General features: G+C 43.7%; 1 protein-coding gene across 23 annotated transcripts in view; it reads left to right on the top strand.

The window, feature by feature from the left end:
- CAMK2B (calcium/calmodulin dependent protein kinase II beta) overlaps positions 1-17,049 on the top strand; it is a 219,548-nt gene extending 202,499 nt beyond the window's left edge. For 22 of the 23 annotated variants that reach the window (XM_040346006.1, XM_040345999.1, XM_040346000.1 and 19 more), the window contains 3 exons: positions 559-653; positions 10,422-10,656; positions 15,011-17,049. In XM_040346006.1, coding sequence (XP_040201940.1) covers positions 559-653; positions 10,422-10,654 — 328 coding nt within the window. In that variant the 3' untranslated portion in view covers positions 10,655-10,656; positions 15,011-17,049. The remainder of the gene's footprint in view (positions 1-558; positions 654-10,421; positions 10,657-15,010) is intronic. The other variant, XM_040346001.1, reaches the window with a different exon arrangement.
- Positions 17,050-27,992: the final 10,943 nt, after the last annotated feature.

Below are 27,992 nucleotides of genomic sequence, written 5' to 3'. Positions count from 1 at the left end.
GTTAGTAAACACCCCCTAGGGACACACTTAACCCTTGGATCACCCGTGGTGTCATTAGTACAGTAACAGTGCATATTATTAACTGTATTAGTGTCACTGGCCCCCAAAAAAGTGACAAAAATGTCAGTTAAGTGTCCAATATGTCCGCCCTAATGTCGCAGTCCCGCTAAAAATTGCTGATCGCCGTAAAAGACCCAGGATTGTTAAGCAGTTAGAATTCTATATCAGGCAAGGACAGGACAACATTCCTGCAACTGGTCTCATCAATTCCCAGATGTTTACAGAGTGTTGTTAAAAGAAAAGTGGATTCTATACTGTGGTAAACATAGCCCTGTCCCAAAATTTTTGAGACGTGTTGTTGCCATCAACTTCAAATTTGCCTTTTTTTTAAATGGTATACTTTCTCAGTTTCACATTTGATGTGTTTTCTATTGTGAATACAACATGGGTTTATGAGATTTGCAAATCATTGCATTGTGTTTTGGAATTGGGGTTGTATTTATTTATGGTTGGAGAAAACATGCATATTTTTTAACGTACGAATCCCTTTTTTTCTAGGAAAATTTGTGACCCTGGATTGACTACGTTTGAGCCAGAAGCTCTGGGTAACCTTGTTGAGGGGATAGATTTTCATCGATTTTACTTCGAAAACTGTAAGGAGACAATGCAGGGAGATGTCACTTTCTGTACAAATAGCAATTATTTTCTTTTTGGTGGGAGTGGGTAAAAATGTAAAAAAAAAAGAAAAAAAAGAAAAGAAAGGCTCCTGTTTACCCAACTGCACTGTCTTTTTACAAAAGTCACTAATTGAATCGTGGTTCTGTGGCTACAAACTAGCAAGTTTATGAAATCCAAACCTCTGTTGCTTCAGTGGAATCTAGGAAGGACACATATTAGTCAGGAGGGACAATAATGTTGAATTTAGAGTTTGGATATTCCATTCTAGATGTTTAGGGCTCATTCAAACACGTGTGAATAACATGTGTTTATGCAGCAATTATTCAGCATTTTTAAAGCCTTAAACTGTCCTTCAAAGCCTGCCATGAATATTACAATGACACCACACAGTGCTGTTCACACAAGAGAGATAGCACTGTGTTCCATTGTGTTAAAAAGCAGCATGTTGCTTTCATGAGGCATCAACGCTTGTCAACTGCTTCCATTGATTTCAATGGTGATGCTCTATAATCCCGCCTTAACAGAACCTAGAACATTTATGGCGTGTTAGTGAAGGTTTTTTAACCACTTAAGGACCGCCTAACGCCGATATACGTCGGCAGAATGGCACGGCTGGGCACAGGCACGTACCTGTACGTTGCCTTTAAGAGCCCAGCCGTGGGTCGCGCGTGTGCCGGCGGCGTGCTCGCGACCCGGTCCGAAGCTCCGTGACCGCTCCCGCGGACCGGATCGCCACCGATGTCCCGTGATCAGGTCACAGGAGCTGAAGAACAGGGAGAGGTGAGTGAAAACCCAACTTCCCCGTTCATCTGTGTGGCAGTGTCACTGATGGTCTGTTCCCTGTTATAGGGAACGACGATCAGTGACGTCACACCTACAGCCACGCCCCCCTACAGTAACAATCACTCTCTTAGGGCACACTTAACCCCTTAGCGCCCCCTAGTGGTTAACCCCTTCACTGCCATTGTCATTTTCACAGTAATCAGTGCATTTGTATAGCACTTTTCGCTGTGAGAATGACAATTGTCCCAAAAATGTGTCCGCCATAATGTTGCTGATTGCTGCTATTATTAGTAAAATAAAAATTATTAATAAAAATGCCATAAAACTATCTCCTATTTTGTAAACGCTATAACTTTTGCGCAAACCAATCAATAAATGCTTATTGGGATATTTTTACCAAAAATAAGTAGAAGAATACGTATCGACCTAAACTAAGGAAAAATTATTTTTTTTTTTTATATTTTTTGGGGATATTTATTATAGCAAAAAGTTTAAAATATTGATTTTTTTTCAAAATTTACACTCTATTTTTGTTTATATCGCAAAAAATAAAAACTGCAGAGGTGATCAAATACCACCAAAAGAAATCTCTATTTGTGGAAAAAAAGGACGCCAATTTTGTTTGGGAGCCACGTCGCACAATTGTCAGTTAAAGTGACGCAGTGCCGAATCGCAAAAAGGGGCAAGGTCCTTAACCTGCATAATGGTCTTAAGTGGTTAAAGTGTTAGCTGGGCACTGGGATAAGGGAGATAAAGGCTCCTGTATACCAGAATGTACAGGGAAATAATAGATAACTAATGCCTCGTTTCCACTGAGCGGGTCGGTACAGTTTGGAAGGGTTAGAATGGTTCGGCCTACTCAGGTGAGTGTTTCCACTGCAAGTCGGACCGTCAGGGGCCATACAGGGTTTAGAAAAAATGCCTAGCGTGTCCGCCAATCAGTGGAATGTATTGTAGCTCCGCCCTAACCGAATCGTACCATTTTCTATGGCCACACATCTGAAGCAGGACCCAGAATGGTGCGGTATGGTTCGGTTGTATGGGCCGCTTTCATAATGGAAACACTCAAAATAGTGTACCGTACCAAACCATCCCGAACCGATCCGCTCAGTGGAAATGAGGCATAAGACAGAGCCACTCCAGCAGCTGCCAGTTAACACCATTTTCTTCTGTGTCTAGGCAAAAGCATCAAACCAGCCAGAAACTGTGCCAGTGCCAGGTAAAAGCAGAGGCACTGAACATTTCTGGCAAAGCTTTTTTTACGTCAGCAAAATTGAGCTGGATCAAGCCCAGTGTCAAAGAGATCAAAGTAAACAAAACCATCTTGCAGAGAATTCACAAAAATGTCTGCTATAACACCACAACCCAACCAAAATTTGAAAATACATAATTTCCTCTGCATCACTTCCCTTTTAACCACTTGCCGACTACAATTACTGCTAGCAGGTGGCATAGCCAGGTTAAGGGTTGTACTGGTCCCTAGATCCGCACATGCGCACCGGCACGCCCCCTGGGGTGGTCCAGCTGTGAGTGGCTGGGTTATCATGTGATCGCTGTGACATGGCCATCACATGATAACATGTACGCAAAACTGTAATGAATGGCTTCCATTCATGACAGCATGCTTACTACTGTGATTGGCCCACAGCTATCACATGGTACCTGGCACCCTGTACCATGTGATTAGCTGTAGCCAATCACAGCATCACAATAGTAAGCAAACCATTATGAATGAAAACCATTTATGACAGTTAAAACTTGGTTATAACCAAGATCATCACTGTTATAAGCAATGATAGTGTAAAAAAAAAAGAATCCCTGATCACCCCCCCCCCCCCCCCCTTCCAGAGTAGTACAGTGTCACTATAGTAACACTAAACTACTCTGATGACAGTATGTAAAAAAAGAATCGTAAATAAAGAAAGAAAATGTTAAACAAATTGAATAAAAAAATATTTAAAATATCCCTGATCACCGCTACACCAGTGATCATATGATGCCGCCGTACTGCACTAATGACAATCTGTAAGAAACAAAAAATTGAGGAAATTAAATGAACTTTTTTTTTTCATTTTCCCAAAAGCTTTGACAAAAAAATTACAACTTTACAAAACTCGCCATGCCTAAATACCTTGAACTGTCTACTTTCCAAAAAGGAGTCATTTGTTCTGACATTTCAGGGCCTTTTTCTAAAAAAAATTTGTTTATACAGTGGAACCTTGGATTGCGGTTAACGAGCGTTTTCGCAACACTAGCACTGTATTTAAAAAAATCCTGACTCGGTTTGCGAGTGTTGTCTCGCAAAATGAGCCGGATTCAAGCCAAAGCGGTGTGCAATAGCGCGTTTGGCCTGAGGTGGTGGGGCCCCGGAGCCAAGCAGAGCCGAACGGTTTGTAAATGCTCGGAAATACTCTGTTTTCAAGTCTTTTTGAGGTTTTCTGAGTTCAGCCGAGGTGTCCGCGGCCCTTTTCGAGTGCCTCCCCCCCACCTCTGGCCGCATGTGGTATTGCATGCCATTGAAGTCAATGCGGAACAAATTTTTTTTGTTTCCATTGACTTCAATGGGGAAACTCGCTTTGATATGCGAGTACTTTGGATTACAAGCATTCTCCTGGAAGAATTATCCTCGTAATTCAAGGTTCCACTGTAAAAAAAAAAACACAGTGGTCATTAACCACTTCAGCCCCGGAAAGATTAACCCGCAATTTTTTGTGATATAGCACTGCGTCGCTTTAACTGACAACTGCGCGGTAGTTCGATGCTGTGCCCAAACAAAATCTAAATTTCCCACAAATAGAGCTTTCTTTTGGTGTATTTGATCACCTATGTGATTTTTTTTTACGCTATAAACAAAAAAAATACTTTTGAAAAAACAAGAAAAAACATTTTACTTTTTGCTATAATAAATATAAAAAAACAATTTTTTTTTACTAGTAATGGCGGTGATCAGTGATTTTTTGTGGGACTGCGACATTACAGTGGACAGATCGGAAGCTTTTGACACTTTTTGGAGACCAGTGACATTATTACAGTGATCAGAGCTAAAAATAGCCACTGATCATTGTATAAATGACATTGGCAGGGAAGGGGTTAACACTAGGGGACGATCAAGGGGTTAAGTGTTCCCTAGGGAGGTGTTTCTAACTGTGGGGGGAGTGGACTGACTGGAGAAGAGAGATTGCTGTTCCTGATTACTAGGAACAGACGATCTCTCTCTACTCCCCTGACAGAATGGGGATCTGTTTGTTTACATTGACAGATCCCTGTTCTGGTTCTCTGTAGAGTAATCGCGGGTGGCCGGCGGACATCGCGGCCGCCAACCACACGCCTTGTCTCCAGCTATAATTGCTATAGCCATTAAAGGGACCGCCGTACCGGTGCAGCGATTTGCTCAGTCAAGCCAACCTGCTGCAGTATAACTGCGGCGGCTGGTCAGCAAGCAGTTAAAGAGCAGCTCCAGTCTCCCCCAGAAAATTTTAAAGTCAGCAGCTACAAATACTGCCTCTCAGAGGTCAAGTGGTTAGGTGCTTCACTCTAGAAAAACAACACTTTCATGGGCATCAAGCATTCTTGTAGCTTTTTCAAAGCAACAAAAACATGTCATAAATGCTGTAGAATCAATAATGAGCATTGCCACGTTCTTCATGATCAACACATATGTGAGCAAGCTGAAGCCCACATGAAAGAGTCTTTAAGGTTAGGTTCACACCTGCGCAGATAGTTGCGGCTGCGTGAACAGGTGCGACCCCGCAGCTGCAACCACCCACACATAAAAATGCAGGAGCGGTGTGCTCGCACTGGAAATAACATCGCACTAGGAACTACACTGCACTTACAGTTCCTGTGCAGGATGAGATTTCTGGAATGTTGCAAAGATCTCTCCTCTGCATTTCAGGGGGCACGCCAGCCCATTCAAATGAAAGGGATGCAGTGCCCACACAAATATGCCCGCAGAGCCACACAGATGTGAACCTAGCCTAAAGGAGACAAGAATTGGCTCTAGTACATTCAGGAAAAATGGCGAAAGGGTTTATAAATACAATAACTTTTACCATGCCCATTTTATTTTTAGCATGATAAAATACCATATGTTCAAATTCCTGTTCGACATAGCATCCTCTCCACATCAAAATGTTCTTACTACATCCATGGCTAAAATGTCTGTTATAAACATTATTAGCTGTCAGTGAGTCATTCCAGGTGTATACTGGTTACCTGACTACTAGTTTCTAGGAACATTCTCAGATATATCATTGTTTAAAACAGAGAACAGCTGCCTATACAAGGGATCTTAAGATGTCAGGTTTAAAGTCAGTAGGAAAAACACCTGTGAGGCAGGGCTGTCTTAATGCATGGGCACCCCTGGGCAGTGCCCAGGGCCCCAGGTGCATGGAGGCCCCATGATAATCTAGTATTACATCATACTTGCCAACTGTCCCGGATTTGACAGGACAGTCCCGCTTTTTACTAAGCTGTCCCAGGATGGCTGTGTCCCAGGCAACTTCCCGAAAACCTGTACTGTGCCCTCCTGATCCCAGTATTGTGTCCCCCTGACTCCTCCTGTATTGTGCCCTTCTGCCTCCCCCATACTGTGCTCTTTGTGTTCATTAGTCTTTGATTTATGGCATGTTTTCTTACTGTTTAAATAAAATTTTATCAAAAGTACTAATAAATATATGTTTAATTCTATCAACTATTTATACTTTAATTTTTGAGAGTAGGTGTGTAAATTGGGGCAGCCTGGTAGGGGGCCCCAGTGCATTGCTTTGCCCAGGGGCCCATGATGCTATTAAGACGGCCCTGCTGTGAGGTAAGGTTTAAATCGAAGTATCCATTCCCAGAATAATATCCCATATACAAGGTGGAAGAAGTATGTAAACAGAAAATGTATTTACCCTGTGATAGAGCTTTTTAATCTGTTGATAATTGTCTTGTAAAGAAGATTCTCTCTATGAAACCATAAAGGGTCACAAATAGTGAATAATCATAGTTATACATTGACTGCATTTGTCCTTGTATTTGGGCACTGTATTTCTATTGCACTTTCTAGTGGCAAAGTAGCAAATTACAGCAATAAGAATATGCATATATAGATTGTATGTTTTGTCTTAATCACCAAACTCTGCAGTCACCGCAGGGAATCAACATACACGTACACAAGACAAACCAAAAACACCATCCAGCGCTCAATCCCAGGACTACCTCAAACAACAGGACGATGGTAGGCAATGGTTTCAGTGATGCAAATTTCCTCAGACAGGGCGGTCCTTCCAATCACTGTAAAAATATACACAAGAGGGCACCAACGCCTAGTGTATTGCCAAAAAAAAAGCATTTATTGAAAGCCCACAACAGTGTTGTACTCACAAAATAGGAATACAATCAAGATTGTCATATACAACACTAAACTGGTGAGGTGGGTGACTCTACAGCCACACGGTGGAAAATCTTACGTGTTTTGGGAGACAGACCTCCTTCCTCAGAGCTAGCTGACTGTGTGGCCTGAGATTCACCCGCCTCACCAATTTAAGCTTGTGTATGACAAGCTTGATTTTATTGCTACTTTGTAAGTATAACACTGTTGTGTACTTTCAATAAAAAAAAATTGTGGTAATGCATTAGGCATTTGCATCCTCTTATGTATATTTATACACGTACACAAGTAAAGCTGGCCATAGATGGATATAAATTTGGCTGGTTCGGCAAAGGACTTGCTGAATTCGATCTATCCATGTCCATTCTCGTTCGAGTGAAGTCGATATAATGATCAACTTCTCATGAACAAGCTTGTAAAATGTTGGTTCTATCAGCACAATGCAGCCAGTCGGTTGCAGCGCTGATCAGTGTATTCTGACAGCGGAGGAGCAGGGAGGATTTCAGCATCCACCTTGAATGGCCTGCTGGCTGAACGATAAAACTGAGCAGTGCATGCCAGCTTAACCTATATGTAATATTTCTCCCCTTGTGTACTAAACTGCCCTTTCATTTTAATAAAGGACAACCATCTAGAAAATTAAAAGTCTTTTCACCAAAGGCACAAGGCTAACTCCAGGTTTTGGGGAACTTTAAATAGCATTTACCCCCCAAAGGCCGCTGGATTTGCCCAGGTTCTTTCCTATTCAGGTAGACAGGCACACAGTAAACTCACTCAGAAAACAGCCCAGGTGGTGTCTTTTTGGGGTTTATTGCGGTAGAAGGAAAACAATAGGGAATGGGATACTTCAAAAAGCCGAATGTCAATTTAAGCTGAGGATAATTTTCTCTATAGCAATAGTTTACTCTGTATAGTAGAACAGAGAAGCCTAAAACCCTTGCAGCTGAAAACCACAATCAAATTTAGGGCTAATTGGAACAGTCACTATCCACAACAGGGGACCATGGATACTGCAGCTCAGTAATCAAGCTCTTCTCACAGATCCGGAAGAGAGATCCAGAATTTGGGGGTTCTGTCCATAGAGCAGAGTACCCCAGCAGCTAATCCTTGATGGCTCCATGGGAAAGTAGCCCCTGAAGCAACAGCAGTCAATCCTTGGATATGTCAGATCAGGCACACACTTACTCCTCTGCCCAGGCGTTACCCTATTTAACCTCTCTGACCACCTACTGGGCACACCTTCCCGGGGATTAGTCAGAGGGTAGTATATATTTAAGCTGAGGATTTGTATCTTCCTACCCCAAGCTCTAGAAGTTTCTTAACAGCACTAGTGGGAAGCAATCAATCCCACAGTTTGTGGAGCCATAGCAGACCAAAGCAGACAATTCAACTCCTCTGACTACAGAGGGAGCCAAAAACTAAATTTCCCTAGCAACCTAACTAGGAGGGTAGGTAGTGCATTTGGACTAAGCTGGTCCAAGCAAACAATTTCTTTCACTAACACATGCAGCAGCTGTGTGCGCTGTATAAACTGTATGTATCATCAGCTACATACAGTACACAGCAGTGTGGCATAGGGAAGTGAACTTTCTATCCCGCTCCCGGAACAAAATAGAACCAGGTTGAGCACTGGAAGCTATTCACAGGAAGCTTTGTATTTTACAAATTAATACACGGTTTCCTCTGATTAGGCTGAGGTGGAGATCGTAGCATCATGCCTTTCGTCCTCAGCCAATCAGAGGAATACTTGTATTCGTTCATAAATACAGTGCTTAGCCAAACTCAATTTTGATCTGGGAGCGGAACAGAAAGTCCCCATCCCGCTGATGCTACATATAGTTTATACAGAGCACACTGAGGCTGTATGTGACCAGATTGGTCCAAATGAACTATTTAAAGTTCACTAAAACTTGGAGTTAGGCTTTAAGGCCGGCAAGTCAGCCTGAATAAAACATGGGCCAAATGATAAGGGGCTAAACTTACCTCAAAAAATATGGCGGAACCTTATAAATTGCCATGTTTAATTAGTAAATATTTAATTACAGGTTTGATGTAAAAAAAATAGTCAAAATGTATTAAACCTGATGAAAGGTCCAAAACACTTCACAAATGTGTGCAATTAACCCAAATGACCTATACTTTATTTCACTCCTTAAAGTTTCAAGGGACACAAAATTAAAGATGGCTATAAACATTCAAGATCTTTTTACAAATAAAGTTAACATGTATGCTCAGATTACTTAAGTATGCATGTTAATGTATATGAAAAAGAGGGAGGGGATCATAGAGATACCGCCATGCAAGTGAGCTTGGTAAGGGGGCACTCATGCGTTCTCGCTCCCGAGCCCCACTTTGTGTGTCCATAAGACACACTAAACAAGGCTTGGCCCCGCCCCCTCCTCACTGGCTTTAATTAAAAGCAGCAGGAGCCAATGGCTCCCACAGCCGTCTCTCAGCCAATGAGGAGGTAGAGACGTGGGAGAGCAGCCGCTCTCAATCATCAAGATCGAGTTCAGACTCAGGTAAGTATTAGGAGGGGCTGATGGGCGAACTGCATACTGAAGGTTTTTTACCTTTGTGTATCTAATACATGAAGGTAAAAAAATAAATAAAAATGTTGCCATTTGTGTCTCACTGGGGAGAACCCATTTACTTCCTGTCCCAAGCCAACATCAAAATGAGAGGAAATCCCTCCGAAGCAAGGAAGGATTTCCCATCTATTAATGTTCTGGGGACTCAAAATTTAGAATTAGATTTTTTCTCTTTCAGTGATGACAGTAAACATGACAAATACAAAAGGTGAATCTCCCTAACATGGGACAGACAGCAACAAAAATCTGACAGGTATTTCTAATACCTGTCTAATTCTCTGTCCAAAACTAAAAATAAAGTTTTCCTTTAGTTTAATCCGAAAATAAAATCCAACCTGATCAATCTCTAGTTCTGAGAATGACTGAAATAATGGTTTCTGGGTTTTTTTGGTACTCCTATATTGAAAGACCATCACCATGCTGCCAAAATCTGGTGATAAGGTGATGATAACATTTCTGTTAGTACTAGAGGGCTGTATATAGACCGAACAGCATCAGACTGACCTTATTAAAAACAACATAAAACACCCTGTGCTATACAGGAATTATTTAGACTTCATGCACATGGACAAAGAAAGGAGAAAAATTGGGTAGTAAGTTTATAAAATATAGCATAAAATATTTGGCACTTTCCTACACTTGGCGAGCCACAGGTGCCTTGTACAGCCTGCATTACAGGTAATTGGCTGTATGTGTCTGTACGTGAAAGTGTTAATCGTTTCTGCATTGGCATTTACCCACGCTTTAAACTCCAATGCACAAGTGATCAGCGTTTAAACAAATACAGACGCTTATGTCCAATTACCTGAACTGGCACATGTACACAGCACCTGAAGGAAACATGAAAGCTCTGGTGATTTTACACTAGAGAGCTTTACAGCTGCTAGTTTCTTGTGTACATGAGGCCTTATACTTATGCAACCATTTTATTGATTTTGATGTTTTATTTTATATTTCTCTTTAAAACCCAAAAAATTAATCTTCATTGTGTTTAGTGCTGTCTAAGAACAACAAGCCAATCCATACGACCATCTTGAATCCTCACGTCCATGTGGTGGGAGAGGATGCTGCCTGTATCGCCTACATACGCCTGACACAATACATCGATACACAGGGTCGACCTCGTACCAGCCAATCTGAAGAAACCCGTGTTTGGCATCGCCGTGATGGCAAGTGGCAAAATGTCCACTTCCACTGCTCAGGGGCCCCTGTGGCACCCCTCCAGTGACAGTAAGATATTGCAGATTTTTCTATTGTTTGCTTGTTTCAGTGTATAGTAACTCCTGATGACACACCCCTTAGCAAGGACTTCTCACTGATCCACACTCCTTCACCACTCCTTCAAACTCTTGATAGGCTACTATAACAGACTGGTTCCGAAGTATGGGGCAGCAGGTTACTTCACCCATGTGACAGTTCCTGGGCCTGAGTGTCTAAACGTCAGACCCAAGTACTGTCACATGGAAGGGGGTTGGGGTCCACATCCACCTGCTTAAGTTCTGACATTGAAGCTTTTCCAGGGAAGACTTCTTCTGCAATGTGAAGGTGGCTAAAGAGTAGGAATAGGTGAATAATCCTTGCTGGGGGAGGGTTATCTATTTTAAAGGGGATGCAAACCCGATTCATGAAATTTTACCTAGGCACATCTATCTTTAGTGTTTAATTATCTCTCTCCAAAGCCCTGAATCCTGTGTCCTTCTGTTGTTTCTTTCCTCTGTTATCAGTATAACTTCTGACAAGTTCTCCAAGAGGGAAGGTAAAACCAGCCTGAGATTTATGTTGGGTGGGTGCAATGAATAGATTAGCAGAGAGCTTGTCTTGTCACAGCACAGCTCTGAAAGTATCTTCATTCTTCTGCCTATTTGAAGGGGGTGGGGGTGAATTTGCTCCAATCAGCTGTCACAAAGTGTAAGCCCAGACACCACTCCCACTAGCATGATGTAAAAATGCTAAAGAATATGGCAAGCTGAAGACAGCATATATACATGTAGATTTGTTTTATCTCTGTGTATCATCTGAAGCTGTTCACTTCACTGGGTATAGGAGAGGGTTTACATCCACTTTAAGTATAAAATAAAATTAGGGTATACGATCAAAGGCGACTTTGCTAGAAAAAAACCTTGTTAGTTGTAAAAAGAAGATCTGTTAGTACAATCTATATTGTATGTTGTGTAAAAAAAATGTTTTGCATGCATTTACAGATAACAACTGATAAAAAGGAACAGCCCCCCCCCCCCCCACACCAAAAAAACCCCAGAAACCTTGCTTAGATGCTTTGGTTCAAAAACATACTTAGTACACATAGTGACCAAAATACACTGGGATGATTTACTAAAACTGCAAAAATTTGCAAAATCTGGTACAGATCTGTGTAGAAACCAATCAGCTTCCAGGTTTTTTTTATTTTTTCAAAGCTTAATTAACCTCCCTGGCGGTATGATTCTTTCAGAAAAAACATGCTAAAAGTGGTACCATTATTTGCAAGGAAATTTGGCGTTTTATACTGTAGGTCTGTAATTTTTTGGAATAACTCACTTAAATCTGACCAAACAAGAATCTAATAGGCATCCCGGGTATGACATTTTTTTAAAAACAAAATTATAAATTATAATATAATAAATAATTATAAATAATTATAACAAATAATAATATAATTCTAATAAAAATTATTCAATAATGTAATCAACTCAAAATCACTGAAATTTGCTCAGTTGCAGAATTGTTGCTGTCATTATTTTTTTTTTTATGACGAATTTCCCCACAAATCGCTATCGCACAATTCTGCAAGTGATTATAATTTATTATCGCTGTTTTCTAGCTGCTCTAAAACCATTTTTGACATAAAGGGACACTTTTGGTTGCTATGGACAATCTACAGTTTGCAGGCAGAAAAAAAGGTTTTTATTATATAAAAGAACATGCAGGACACTGGGCAGACCACTAGGGACAAGTGTTTTTTTTTTTTTTTTTACATACAGTACTGTAATCTATAAGATTACAGTATACTGTATGTATAGTGTTTGTTTACTTTTTTGAATTTGGCGCCGATCTCCGCTCCCGTGCATCGTAACGTCGCAGGCAACGGAGATCGACGGCACAGGAGGACGCTGTGTGAATCGAGCGAGGTCCCGCTCGCTCACACAGCGCGGTGACATCGCTGGATCCAGGAGAAGGTAAGCCAGCGCGCGCTGCAGGCTCTGCACAGCTACCCAGAGCGTGACTCGGGGTTACCGATTTTGGTCGAAAAAAATCAACCCCGAGATACGCTATTTTAACTGGTTCATTTGTAACCAGTAGTGTATAGCCAACTTCAGATGCATAGGTATATTTAGATAGAATTGACCAATAAATAAGCTAACACTTCAAGCGGTTACAGCTTATATCTAAAAGGAAATTAAAAAATAACTTAAAGCGGAGGACCACACAAAAATCAAACCTCCGCTTTTCTGAACCCTCCCCCCCTCCGGTGTCACATTTGGCACCTTTCAGGGGGGAGGGAATGTAGATACCTGTATAATACAGGTATTTGCACCCACTTCCGGGCATAGACCCCCGCAGAATCTGCTGGGTCTACGTTACTCCCCCCCCCGGCTGTCTTCTGGGAAACACACAGGTCCCAGAGGAGAGCAGGGACGAGTGAGGACGCGCAGCGCGACTCGCGCATGCGCAATAGGGAATCGGGAAATGAAGCCGCAATGCTTCACTTTCCTGATTCCCACACCGAGGATGGCGGCGGGGGTAGCCGAGACCCGAGCGATTGATGGGCTTCGGCTGCCGCCATCGGGCACCTTGGATAGGTAAGTATCCATTTATTAAAAGTCAGCAGCTGCAGAATGTGTAGCTGCTGGCTTTTAATATTTTTTTTTAGGCGGACCTTCAATTTAAGCCTTCACCGCAACCATATGCCATTTGTGGCTATGGTGGTTGTGGTGCTGTGGTTCAATGTAATATCCAGATTGCGATTAAGAAAGAAAAAAGCATTCAGGAGGTGACAGTATTACCTGCCTGTACACCAGCTCAAAACCACCTCTGAGAAAGCAATCCTCCAATAATCTGTTTTTACAGGGGTATTAGAGCCTGTTGCACATGCAGCTCTTATTGGCTGGATCTCCAGGTTAAAAAAAAAAAAAAAAGCATACAAATAAAAAACAAGTGCAGCCACCACATTTAAAGAGGAACTAAAGCCACAAATGCTAACCTCCCCAGCAATGCTCTGACATCTGCAAGGTCCCTCGCAGGCACCAATATCTTCTCCCCAGCTATTGGATGACAGGTATTTATTCTTTTTTATTATGTGGCATTGAATGACATCCTGGCACACAGGCACCATGCCAAGAATGTACCCCTGAGCTGCAGGTATGCAGCTCAGTGTACATTGTAAACAAGACTGAAAACTGGCAGGTAAGATTATTTTATTGTAGAAGAGATACAGGGGTTGATATACTAAGGCTATTTTCACACTGGGGCCACGGCACGTTAGAGGTAAGGAGCCGTTTGTTTTAGTGGTGCTTTTCGGCTGCTAGCGGGGTGCTTTTAACCCCCACTAGAGGCCAAAGAAAGAGTTAAAATCACCCATGTTGCAGCGCTTCGGAAGCGCTGCCCATGTATTCCAATGGGCAGGGGCGGTTTAGTAGCGCTGTATACAGCGCTCCCAAACCGCCCCAAGATGCTGCTTGCAGGACTTTCATAACATCCCGCAAGCGCACCTCTCCAGTGTGCTTTACAATCGTTATTTTTAGCGCTAAAACACCTAAAAATTGCCTTCAGTGTGTAAAGTAGCCTAAGGCCGGGTTCACACTTGTCCGACAAACGCTCCGACATTGGGAGTTTATGTTGCATGACGTGTGAAAATCAATGTTTCCCTATGAGACCTGTCTTAACTGGTTCGATACAAGTTGGTCCGACTTTGAAAATGCTCCCTGTACTACTTTGGTCCGACATTGATCCTACTTCACTCCATTGAATATCATTGAAGTCGGACCAAAGTAGGAGCCTTGTCCTTACTATCCGACTTTTGACATCTGACATGTGATTACAGCAGCAGTAAAAGGAATTTATCTCACTCTGGGATTGTTTTGATTGGTCAAAGAACAAGTCAGACTATCGCAAAGTCGGATCAAAGTAGTATCCTGTTCATGAAAGTCGGATGGATGTAGGACCAATGTAGGACTGATGTCGCAGAGTAAAGTAGGATGAAAGTCGTACTGCTGTAGTGTAGTATTGTGTGAACCCAGCCTCAAAGTGGAGAGTGCAAAATCTGGTGCAGATGTGCATAAAAAACAATCAGCTTCCAGGTTTTTTGTCAAAGCTGAAGTTAGAAGCTGATTGGTTACCACAATGGAACCACATTTTTAGTTTTAGTAAATCCACCCCATAGCATGTATGAGCTGCAATATACAAAATTTTTGCTTTTGGATATAAACTACGAAGAAAAATGGACAGAGGAATTTAGCTTCAAAACAGAGTTAGTTGGGAGCTATCACATCATAGCTTTAAGTCAAAATGGCAGAAATCTAAAAGATGTATGATCTACTACTTAAATTTTTACATCCGATTCAAGATGACTTTATCTCTTTTTACACAGCCTCCAGTAATGCCCTCCTGGCTTCACCAGAAAAGAGGAAGTGCCAGAGACTTTTGGCTCCGCCGCTCACAGAGTTCCAGCGGCGAGGAAAAGCACGTGACCGCATGCTTGTGCCGTTCCCTCTCATCCCTCCTCCCCCTCAACCCCTCCAAATCCAGACTCTTCTATTCTTGTGGCCCTCAATCCCCTCCCCCCATGTGCACACATACCCCAGACATCCACTGCCTGGACTCATGAAATGTTTGCAAGAGGACAAGAAAATGTTGTAGGAAAAAAAAGCCTCCTTTGTATGTTTCCCTTCTGAACTTCTAAGCATTCTTACCCCTCCCAAGCTGGGGAAGGGAAAGCTGAAACCTGTATGACCCCTATCATGCTACAGGGGTAGGTGCATCTATTGACTTGTTGCAGAGAGAAAAATTTGACCTTCAGCCTTCTTCCCTTTGGTCTTTTTGGCTTTATTTGGGGGGTTGTGGAGGGGTGGAGGGATCATCTGAAATCTCGAGGGGCTGGGGGGAGAGAACTGTAACCTTCCCGTGGAGCTGTTCCTTCCCGTGTGTTTGCGCGTCCAACGTGAAATGAGTCGTCCAAACAGAACAAAGAGAAAACAAAAAAGGTACTTTTAAAAAAACACACAAAAAAAATTTAAAAGACATAAAATAAAAAAATATATATATTTTTTGTTTTTATTTCCGCAAAGCAGTTCTCCCAGGGGCCCCCACTGCTACCTGTTTCTGTTTTCTTTTGCTTTAGGAATGCAAAAATAATATATATATTATACATATAGATATATCTATATATATAATATATATATTTATTTATATTGAAAGAAGAAAAATATATATATTTATATATATTTAAGAAGCGACCCAGCTCCAACATAACCACACCCTGTAAATAATGGTCTTATCCATTGTCTGCAGTGGGAGAGCCAGTCCCAAAGCATGGCCAGCATTTTTTGGAGTGTGCTTAAAGTCTGTCAATTCTCAGTGAGTACGATTCTCCTCTGACATGTGGGGTCTGTGCACAGAATCCATGACGCCTCTTGGATCTTCTGAGATCGGATATATCACAGGGATTCTTCTTATAGATTTCCTTTGAAGTAGCTTGGGTTTTCATTCAGTGGTCCTCAAGGAGATGATGTTTTTTTCTGAATTCTAGTTACTATTGAGATATCCATTATTTTGTAGTGTATGACATTTTTTGCAGAAGGTTTAGGGTTTATAGGATTTTCTGTGTTTGTAGGGCGGCAATGTATGATCCAAGGATAATAAATATAAGTCCAGTGTAAAGGACTGAATCTTCCAGGATGCAAAAGTTTCCCTTAAAGTGGATCTACTTCACATTGGAGGTGGCCCTTTTCGTGACTTGAGCTACTTTTCAGAAGAACGCAGGAAACTGATTATAATTCACTAGGATCTAGTGTGACTAATTCTACAAAGGATGAGCTTTGGTTCTGCACAGAAAATGGCTACTTTCACTGTGTTGAGATGACTGATCCTCTTTGAATACACTGGGAAAAAGCAGCAACCAAAATCTTCAGGGATTGAGGGAAAGCAGAAATCCAATTATTGCTATTGTGCCTGATCTTCATTGCCAGGACAGACTCTTCTGCGCATCCCTAACTGAAAAGGCAAGGAGCATATGTGTAACACTCCTTCCTCGAATGCCAATTTTACACAAGTTTACAGGGTTCAGAGCAGTGACCCCAAGGGAGAGGAGAGGCGAATCTCCGGCCTGACTTGTTTTCATTTGTTGCTGTTTAATTTTTTGCATGCCCTTTAAACAGAAATCCTATAAATACATATATATATACATAAATCTATATATAAGAGAAACAAGAGGACAGCTTGTTCGTTTTCTGAATGCCAGTGGGGTTCTTTTGCTGCTGTCTTCCTTTATATTTCTGTTTTCTCGTCTCTTTCTCACTATTTTTTTCTGAGCCTTGTAAGTGTCAAAGCAAGAGGATAAAGACAAACAGAAAAAAAATCTTCCTCTTGATTTGTTTCAGAATATTGCAAATTAAAAAAGAAAAACCATAATATGTCTGGTCTGGTCTATGCTCACAAACATTTTCTTCAGCCGTACTACAAACCTCTCAGTCTAAAAAAGAAACTATTTAAGAGAGGCGCTAGGGAACAATACATATAGTAACTTCAACACTGTATAAAGCTTTACTCTCATTTGCCTAGGTGACTTTAAATTAAAAAGGCAACAAGCATTCAAGCAGATCTTACATTCACACTCAAGAAAAATGATTGTTGATAAGTTGCTGTGGGTTATTGTGGTCTGCCCATCCTCCATCTTTTTTTCTATAACAGCCTTCATTAATCAAGGAATTAAAAACAATTCCCAAAGCAAATTTGTAAAGCTTTTGAAACATTACAACACCAAACCTCCTGTTGGCCAATCTGCAGTACAAGAGACCTTTGGTACTTGATGCACCCTTCAAACCTGAGAAGTGAGTATTGAGAGCACCAATTTGAAAATGAAATGCAAAGGCAATGATCTTTACCAGTCTCTTATAACATGTTCTCATAACATGTTCCGTCTCTGCTCATTGACCCAGTGCATGAATACGTGAATGAATGTGGCCTCAGCCATTGCTGCAACATGAGGCCACATTTATTCACATATTCATGCACTGGGTCAGTGAGCGGTTTTCCTTCCTTTCTCTCTTGATGCTTCTACACCCCAAAATGGTACTTGGCACCTGCACCTGCTCCCTTCACTGGAACCGGCGGGGAGATCTTTATCTCAGCTTAGAGCGGCACAGCAAGTAATTCCTGGATCAATGTTCCCTGTCTGTAGCCTACAGCATGTCTTCAGTCTCCAACCATCGTCATGACATCGTCATGCACAGATGTCTATTGAAGTCGCACTCGAAATTAGCAAAAGTAGTGCAGGAACTACTTTTGCAAATCGGTGTGGCACGAAGCAAGTCAGCATCATACTGATTGGAACGGTGTCATTGCCAGCAAAAAGCTGCGACTTCAATCTAATGTGACTGAGGGCTAAGTGCATGAACAAAATTAAGAGAGATCAGTAGGGGTTATTTACTAAAGGCAAATCCACTTTGCACTACAAGTGCAAACTATAAGTGCAACGTGCACTTGAAATTGCACTGAAGGTGCACTTGGAAGTGCAGTCACTGTAGATCTAAGGGGGACATGCAAGGAAAGTAAAAAACAGAATTTTAACTTGCGCATGATTGGATAATAAAATCAGCAGAGCTTCCACTTATTTCAGATCTTCCCCTCAGATTTACAGTGACTGCACTTCCAAGTGCACTTTCAGTGCAATTCCAAGTGCACTTTGCAGTTGTAGTTTGCACTTGTAGTGCAAAGTGGATTTGCCTTTAGTAAATAACCCCCATTGTGTGTTTTGCAAGGTATAACTGCAAAATAGATGTATCAGACCAGTATCATTTTGTGGATTACAAGCTTTCTGAACATGCATTTCTACATAAGTCTGTAAACACGCACACCTTTGCAAATGTTCAAACCATTTTCACTTCCTATTACATCTCCATAATAGGTAGGTGGTTAAAAAGTTATGAACAAACAGTGATGCTGTACAAGGCTGACTCTAGATTGGCTGAGGGGCAGGTTTATTGTTGGTGGGCAAACTTAGGCACATGTATTTTTGCAAGAATCTGCTACAGATCAATGTTCATTTTCCCACTTATTCATCAAGCCAAAGTTCTCAATGATACTGCTGTGTGCAACAGCAAAGTGTAAAAATAGAACATCTGATGCTGCAGACTGCCTGCCAAGCCATGTGTTTGTGATGCCTGTTTTGTTAAAGCTGAACTTCAGGCAAACCGCTAAATATACAGATGAAACTCTTATAAGGAAGCTATTTTAACTGTCAAAGTCTTTATATTTCTGTTACTCCTGAATTTTACAAAGCCCTGCAAGTAAGTACAGCCAGCAGATGATACCACTTTCTCTGTTACAATTAGTGATTGTGTTCATGTCTCTTCTCCCCCTTCAGCCTGCTGAGGAAACAGTAATAGAGCAGTAGACTTATGAGGTAAACTTTCTGCTCTCTCTTCATATCAAGTTCCTTATCAGCACATTTACAGTACTTTGAAAAAGTATTCATACCCCTTGAAATGTTCCACATTTTGTCATGTTACAACCAAAAACGGAAATGTATTTTATTGGGATTTTATGTGATAGACCATCCCAAAGTGGCACACAATTGTGAAGTGGAAGGAAAATGATAAATGGTTTTCATTTTTTTTTACAAATAAATATGTGAAAAGTGTAGCGTGAATTTGTATTCACTAGGGTTCTCTAACAAACCTAATTTATACTAAGATTGAATTACACACAGGTGGAATCTATGCACTAAGACCCCTTTCACACTGGGGCCATGGCCACGTTAGCGCCGCTCGTTTTAGAGGCACTTTTTGCCTACTAGCGGGGCGCTTTTAACCCCAAAGGAGGGTGTGTTGTGGCGCTTCCGAATCGCTTTTAAGGCGCTTTGGAAGCACTGCACCATTCATTTTAATGCACAAAGCGTTTTGGGAGCGCTAATTACAGCGCTCCCAAACCGCCCTAAAGATGCTGCTTGCAGGACTTTTCCTAGCGTCCTGCAAGTGCACCGCTCCAGTGTAAAAGGGGTCTAATTGGGTGACTTCTGAAGGCAATTGGTTCCACTAGATTTTAGTTATAGGTATCAGAGTAAAGGAGGCTGAATACAGATGCACGTCACAATTTTCAGATATATATTTGTAATAAAAGTTGAAACCCATTTATCATTTTCCTTCCACTTCACAATTATGTACCACTTTGTGTTGGTCTATCACATAAAATCCCAATAAAACACATTTACATTTTTGGTTGTAACATGACAAAATATGGAAAATTTCAAGGAGTATGAACACCATTTTAAGGCACTGTACATGCAACACACCTGACTAGTTCTCAGCTCTGTCCTTTCCATTCCTAGCTTGAGTGTTGCTGTATAGGGGCTTACAAGGGGCCTATACCACGTCAAATGTAGATACTTACACTAGTTGCATTTAGAAATACACAATTAATGATGTATTAATACATACAGAGCTTAAAGTGATTGTAAAGGCAGAAAGTTTTGTTCCTTAATGCATTCTCTGCATTAGGTAAAAAACTATTTCTTTATTGTACATCACGGAACACCTTCAGGTAATAGACACTGGCATGATCAAGACAGGAAGTCCCCCCTCCTATATAACCCATCCCAAACAGGGAGTACCTCAGTTTTCCGCCAGTGCCTAAGGTGTTGGTCACGGTTAATACTTTGCTAAAGAGTGCTCCATATATGGCCTGGTCAGGGTCTGAGAGCTACGCTATTATATCTATTCAAAAAGTCTATAAACAAAGACAAAAGTGAATGGTACCCGAGCCTCGGTATAGATGAACGAGGTTTTGCCTGTAATGCTTCTCTCAAAGAGAGCTGGGCCCTGGGATCCAGCGCCTTGGTCATACTGCTTTACCACAGGTTTGCTCTGGCAGGGCGCTGTACAGGTCCAAGGCAGTAGACCGTACATATAGAGGGGACCCTGTCCCTGAAGGTCTGGCATGGCACCAACCCCCCGTGATGGGTGAAGATTGGGTCACTGTGATATTCCAGTTTGTACCCTGCGGCGGGAAGGGTAAGTTAAGAAGAGCCTGGGTGACATCCTATGGTCTTCTTTTTGTATTAAGTAGAAGATTTCTTGCCTGTTTGTCCACTAAAGGGTGTAAAGATAACATACCTGTGTGTTGACAGCCGCACTTTAACCTTTGGGTATCAGCAGCCTCTTGTTGTATACGTTTTCTGCCTCCCCTGTTGTCAGCTAACTAAAAAGTATGGCCATAGACGCTAATGTAGGCACTTTTGTTTCCACTGACACCAATGCTGGATCAGGTGCGCTCGGTAGGCTCCTTCCTCCTCCTCTCTGTCCCGCTGTGACTCCAGTAATGGACCGAGAACTTCTCCCTTTTATGACGGAGTTGACATCACGAGTAGGGGGCGGGACTCGGTGCAGCCGACGTGCACGTGTTTTCAGCATGCACGCATCTACGGCACAGTAGCAGGCTAGCTTTTAAAAGCGCAACTGTTAGGAGTGGAACAGTGGTTGACGGTGGGACACAGATAAGCTATCCAAGGGCATGTGCTGGCTACAGGCATTGTCAGGACGCATCTATTTAGCATCTGGCTGTTGTTATTGAAAGCAGCATATTAACCATTGCTAGACTGAACGCAGCAATAGATGTGTATAACAGTACCTCTGCTTTGTGCTTAGGACTATGTATTCCCGTAAGAGAGGAACAAAAACAGGGAGAATGGGCGCAAGGGGCACCGTAGTCGGGTCCTGGGAATCCTAGTTGTGCCCCCACTGTGTCACCCTCCCCTTAAAGAGACATGGAGCGGCTGACCAAACTGAGCCAGCAGACATGTCGGGTATTGTGGCTACCTCCAACATTCCATATGCACAGGATATGTCACTAAAGATGACTTTGGCTGGTTTAGAGGGGAAGATAGCTAGCTTGATTGCAGCCTCTTCCCAGTCCAAGGAGAAATGTGGCAGATTCCCTTCTCCTATCCTGGATCCATTATCTGCAGATCAGGAGTGGATAGGAGATTTAGAGGCACCCTTTGAGGACCCTGCAGGGGCGCAAGAGGACAGTTCCTCTTTAGAGGACTCAGTCCCAGAGGAAGCCTTGGCGGCTTCACAGGCTCAAAGACTATTAGTCCAATCCCTCAACGAGATGGTGTGTTTTGGATATAAGCTACCCCTTGCTGAGATGGCTAAAGCACCCTTTTCTTCTTTGGGTTCACTGAAGCCTCCATAGGGGTCGCACGCTTTTCGTACGCATCCGTTGCTGGAACAGCTTATTTATGCTGACTGGGGTCATCCAGGTAGGCATTTCATTCCTCCTAAGAGGTTTTCTCAACTCTATCCTATGGAGGAGAAGTTCTCTAAGAAATGGAAATCTCCGGTAGTAGATGCTGCTATCTCTTTCCTGAATACAAGTCTTACTTATCCGGTAGACAACGTTCAGGTGTTTAAAGATCCAGCGGATAAAAGGCTGGAGTCATTGCTTAAAGCCTCATTTTCTATGGCTGGTACTGTTGCCCAGCCTGCGGTCGCAGTGATTGACATCTGTCAATCCCTTAGAGACAAGGTGAAGCAAGTCGTTAAAGGGCAAGTGGTCCCGTACCTAGCAGATTTGCCTAGGGCTCTTTGTTTTGCTGTAGACACTATTAAGGACTCCATCAGATGTCCTGCCTTGCCCTCATGTTAGTTCATATGCGGAGGGTTCTCTGGCTTAAGCATTGGTCGAAAAGAAAAAAAATCCAAAAACAAGGAAAAACACTGTGCTAGATAAGTGTCAAAGTGAAAAATTCCCACAGTGATAATGGGATGTACAGCTGCCAGTACCAAAAAATTAGAATACCAAATTTTGCACAATAAATGAAACGAGGTACAGCGCTACATAAATGAATAGTGAAAAACCTGATAAGTAAATATAAGTATACAATAATAAATGTGTATAATAAAGTGCACAAATCTAAAAGTGCATCTAAACATTCAAAACCAACCGGTGATGAAAAAATAAAAAAATGAAAATGGAATAATAAATGGTGAAAAAATAGTCCCACATTGATGATTTAAATCAATAAACCAAAAGCAATCCTTGTAGTGTGATTCATAATGGTGCACAAAGTTGAATTTGTGAAAAAGAGGAAGCTTCTTCCACCAATAAAACACCTGAGTAGTGGTAATGTAGTCTCCTTACCAAAAGTAGGTGACTGCTATCACGGCGGTCTCTCTAAGCACAGGGGTTTCAAGTCTCCCAACAGACTCACTGCAGATAGCTCACAAGCACAGGATGGTGTCTTAATGTCTCAAGAGATGAAAAACAGAAAGAGACTCCATAGCGTAATACTGCTTAACAAAATATTTAATCTGCTAAAAGTATTGCACTTACAATTTGGCTGTTAAAAATTTGCGATGGGTTAAGCATAGAGGGACGCGGCGTCTCGAATTCTCCTGACCTTAAGCATTGGTCAGCAGTATTACCTGACTCAGTTCCCTTTTCATGGGGAACGACTTTTTGGGGATGACTTAGATAAATACATCCAGAAGATCTCGGGTGAAAAGAGTACCCTTCTTCCAGTTAAAAGAAGTAGGCGTTGTTCATTTAAGCGTTCGGCTTCTCCGTCTCCTGGGGCAACAGCCTCCAGGCAGTCTTGACGGCCTCCGCCATCAGCTCCAAGAGGAAGGCCTCAGAACCAAGCTCAAGGCCAGAAAAAGTCCTGGGGGCCCCAAGGCCTCCATATGAAGGGAAGCCCCCGTTTGTTCGAGTGGGGGGAAGACTTCGGCAGTTCGCAGGAGTCTGGCAGGAGGAAATCCAGGACAGATGGGTCATCTCCACAATGGCCCAGATTCAGGTAGATTTGCCCATTACTTACACATGAGCCGCTCAGCTGAATTTCTCTGCGCTGGAGCAATTTTGCCAAATTGCCACCTGATTCAGGAATCGTTTGTTCAGTTAATTTGCTCCTGTTTAAGGCAAAGTTGAGGGCGCAAGGCCGTGCAAGTCAAAGTGGGTGTGCCCCTATGTAAATGAGGAATTTTCGGCTCAGCAGAGGTTTGCGCCGGGCGCGCGCATGCGCAGTTAGAGCGCTGCCGTCTGCGCATGCGTCAAACTGCGCCTAGCATAATTTCAGGGCAAATCCTGCTCAGCTGCTTGCACTGAGCAAATAAATAGGAGCAGAATTGCGCAGGTTCTTTGCTGAATTTCATCCTGCTTTTTCCTACCCCCCCTGAGCAAGGAAATTCAGCCCATTTGCAAGACATGGCACCTCCCAAAGGGACCAAAAAAAGGAAGGCCAACTTTGTGGCTGCGGAGATGGACATCCTGATTGCTGCACTCCAGCAGCATAAGGAAGTCCTATATGGTGCCCAGCGGGCAAACACCACCATTGCCCAAAGGAGGGCTATATATGAAGCCATTGCCCTGGACATCAATGCCCTGGGTAATGAAGTGCGTACCTGGGATGACATCCAGAAGAAATTAAATGATATGAGGCGCAGGGTCCGGGATAAACTGGCCCTTATCAGGAAACATACTGGTGGCATGGGAGGTGGGCCGCGATGTATGATCCGGCTCAATCAGGAGGAGCAGCTTATTGCACAAACGTTCGTGCAGGAGCAGGTGGAGGGACTTGAAGGGTACGACTCCACTGTTGGGAACTTGGGGACTGGTAAGTTATTTTTCTTTCATATCTGCTGTGCATCATGGGAGGGGGTACAAGTGAACATGTGAGAAGTGTGTTGCACCAGCAAAATATTTCGTTTTGGTGTCATCCACAGGTGGTGATGAGGAAGAAGAAGCTGGGCCGTCTTCGGCTGCGGCTCGACCCAGCCCATCCAGACCAGAGCCAGGGGTCCAGTCAGGCCCCATGGACATTCTGGCTATGCTGGTCCAGGAGGAGATCATACCGGGGCCAAGTATGGAGGAGGAAGTGGTATTGGAGGAGGATACCTTTTTCCTCATCCAGGAGGACTCTGGCTCCCTCCAGGAGGAGACCACCATCCCTGACCAACCCACCACCCCCCCGCCCAGCACGTCATCCCCCTCCAGGGCAAGCCCCTCCAGGGCAAGCCCCTCCCTTGTGGACCCCTCCCCTTCTCCCTCTGTCCGTGGCCGAGCCTCTCCTCCCAGGAAGGCTCTGTCCAAAACGAGGCATATACCCTCCACCCTCCGTGACGGTCTGCTGGAGGAGCAGGCCCTACAGACCCGCCATATAGGGGCCATGGTGGGAGAGGTGCGTCGTCTGGCGGACAGCATGGCATCCACCTCCACCTCTATGCAGCATGCCCTCACCCTGCATGCGGACCGGGACAAACATGTCGCACAGAGCCTGGGGGAAATTAGTGGCAACTCTAAGGCCATAGTCACCTGCTTGGTGGCTCAGGAGACCACACCAGCTTTGTTAAGCAGGATGACAGCTGCGGTGGAGGCCAATACCGCTGCTGTGCAGGCCAACACCGCTGCAGTGCAGGAGGAGGCGAGAGTTACCCTCCGGCATCAGCGGGATACCACCACCCGCCAAATGAGGATGTTGGCCCAGACCAACACCATCCTCGCCCGCCTGGCCAACGCCATGGAGGGCATGCAGCCACCACCTGCAAGGAGTGTGGAAGTAGGGGTTGATGCTCCTCCCCCCCTCCACCCCCACCCCATGCCTCCTCTGCACCACGGAGATTGAGGAGCCGGAGCCGGGGCATCCTTGGCCCAAAGAAAAAAACAAAAAAATAATTTAATGTCTACATTTTTTTTTCCCCACAGAATATGATTTTTTTATTATTTTTATATATGCTCAGGATATGAGTTTCTATTTTTATTATATGCTCAGGATATGAGTTTTTATATTTATTTGTAGTCCCTACACACGGTGAGGAGTGTATACTACAGTGTGACTGGTGTGTGAATGGGGGGGGGGGTGGCACTCCTGCTGGAAAAGGGGTGTCACCCTCTGCCATGTGAAAGGTGTATGAATGGACAGCAACATAATTGGAGCCTTGACGCGGCGTTGCTGCTCCCTAATACCATGGGGTATTGTTGGGTCTAATCCAATTTGGGGTGCATGTGTCGTGTGTGTGCTAGGGACTACAGTGGTGTACATACATGCATTATACTTGTGACAAGATCAGGGTGTGTTTAATGTGCAAAGAGACGTTCCACAAGACCATTCCGGATTGCTCTTCCCTCAGAAGATCCGGTAGTGTTTCTTGGGGGGGGGGGGGGTTGCGTGGTTCGGGGGTAAGGTCATTGCGTAGCTCAATGTGCATGCCCCTTCTTAGAGCTAAATTGTGGAGAATACTACATGCCTCTACGATTTGGCATACAAAGTTGGGTGAATACAATAGGGTCCCCCCTGATTTATCCAGACATCTGAATCGAGATTTAAGAATGCCAAATGTGCACTCCACCACCGCACGGGTACGTGCATGGGCTTCGTTATATCTTTCCTCTCCTGGTGTTTGAGGGTTACGAAATGGGGTCATCATGTGAGGTCCCAGGGCATATGCAGAGTCACCTGGAAGGGAAAAGACAGGAGAATGTTAGTCGTGCATGTGCCCCTTGTGATGTGTGCATCATGGGGGGAGGGGCAGTCATACCTGACACCCATGTCACTCACCAATCAGCCAGCTGTCTCCATACATGTTCTGGTCAAACTCGGTTGGGATGGGGCTGTGTCGGTAAATAAAACTGTCATGGCTTGACCCTGGGTGTTTGGCACGGACATGCCATATGAGGCCATGTGCATCCACAATCATCTGCACATTTATCGAATGCCAATGTTTCCTGTTGCAGTAGATATGCTCGAGGAGCCGGGGGGGGGGCGTAGTGCCACATGGGTACAATCTATTGCACCCACAGTGCGTGGAAATCTGGCTAATGCATAAAAATCACTGATTGCCTTCTGCCGCAGGTCAGCCATGGTTGGTTTGAGAAATTGTGTGCCCATTCGTCTGAGTATTGCAGGGATCACTTGGTGCACACACCTGCTCATGCTGGATTGGGACATCCCCGCCACCACTCCACCTGTGCGCTGAAATGAGCCACTTGCCAAAAAATGAAGGGTTGCCACTACCTTCACCAGTGGCTGCACTGCCTGTCCCCGATGGGTCGGGCTGCTGATGTCATCCTGCAGGATTGTTACCAACTCAAGGATGACCTCAGGGCTAAAGCGAAACATGCGATACACCTCAGTATCAGTCATCTGAAAAAGGTTGTAGCGCCCTCTGTAAATCCTCTCCCGTGCCCTCCTACGAGTCGGCTCAGTCAATATAATATCAAGAACCATAGCTGCCCCTGGCATGTTGGTGCACAGATGTGAGGTCCCGAAAATGTGGGTGCTCTGCTTGTTCAGCTCGTCTGTCTAGGTGCTGCTGAAGTTGCGCGCTCCTTCAGATGACATTTGGCCATCTTTTGCTAACTTGCCCCTGCTTTTAGCAGGAGCAAGTTTGCCCAGGGAAAAAAGCTTGCGCGCTTCCAGCGCAAGATGCGCATCACACGCGCATGTTTCTGAATCATCGGCAGTACCTAATTTGCATATTCGCTGAGGGAATTCCATGAAGGCGCAACTTACACCCCGCGCAAAATTGCGCGAAAATTGCGCCGGAGCAGCTAGGCTGCGTGCGCGGGAAAATGGCCGCATTTCTGGCTTAACTGGTTTACAGAATCAGCGGCAAATTTGCATGGGAGCAAATCAGTACTTGCGCGGCGCAAATCACACTTGCTCCCGCGCAAGTCGTACCTGAATCTGGGCCAATATCTCTAGGATACAGACTAGTTTCGAAGGTTTCCTCCATCTCGTTTCCTAAGATCAAGCGTTTCCAAGGACCCTATAAAGAGGGGATCTTTATTCCAGGCACTAGACAGCCTGCTATCTCAGGGGGTGATCATAGAGACTCCCTTAGAAGAGCAGGGAAGGGGGTTTTATTCAAATCTCTTCACAGTGCCACACCAAACGGAGATGTCAGACCTATTCTAGATCTCAAGGGTCTGAATCAGTTTCTAAACATCCGCTCGTTTCGAATGGAATAAATTCGGTCGGGGGTAGCCACTCCTAGCATCCATAGACATCAAGGATGCGTATCTCCATGTCCCAATATTCCCAGCTCATTAAATTTCTGCGGTTCGCAATAGAACAGCGGCATTTTCAGTTTGTGGCCTTGCCCTTCGGGTTGGTCACTACACCAAGGGTGTTTACAAAGGTGCTGGTACCACTTTTGGCAAGACTCAGGGCCCAGGCTATAGCCGTAGTAGCATACTTGGACGACCTATTACTGATGGATCAGTCCGTAGCAGGGCTAGACCAGAGTGTTGTCCGCACGGTCAGTTACCTGGAACGTCTAGGGTGGATTCTCAACCTAGGAAAGTCTTCCTTACGGCCGCAAAAAAGACAGGAATTTACAGGAGGGGAAAACCATCAT

Source organism: Rana temporaria, chromosome 3, assembly GCF_905171775.1.
Source record: "Rana temporaria chromosome 3, aRanTem1.1, whole genome shotgun sequence".
Classification (NCBI taxonomy): domain Eukaryota; kingdom Metazoa; phylum Chordata; class Amphibia; order Anura; family Ranidae; genus Rana; species Rana temporaria.
The sequence above is the reverse complement of the archived record's forward strand: the minus strand, read 5'-3'. Positions and strand labels throughout refer to the sequence as shown.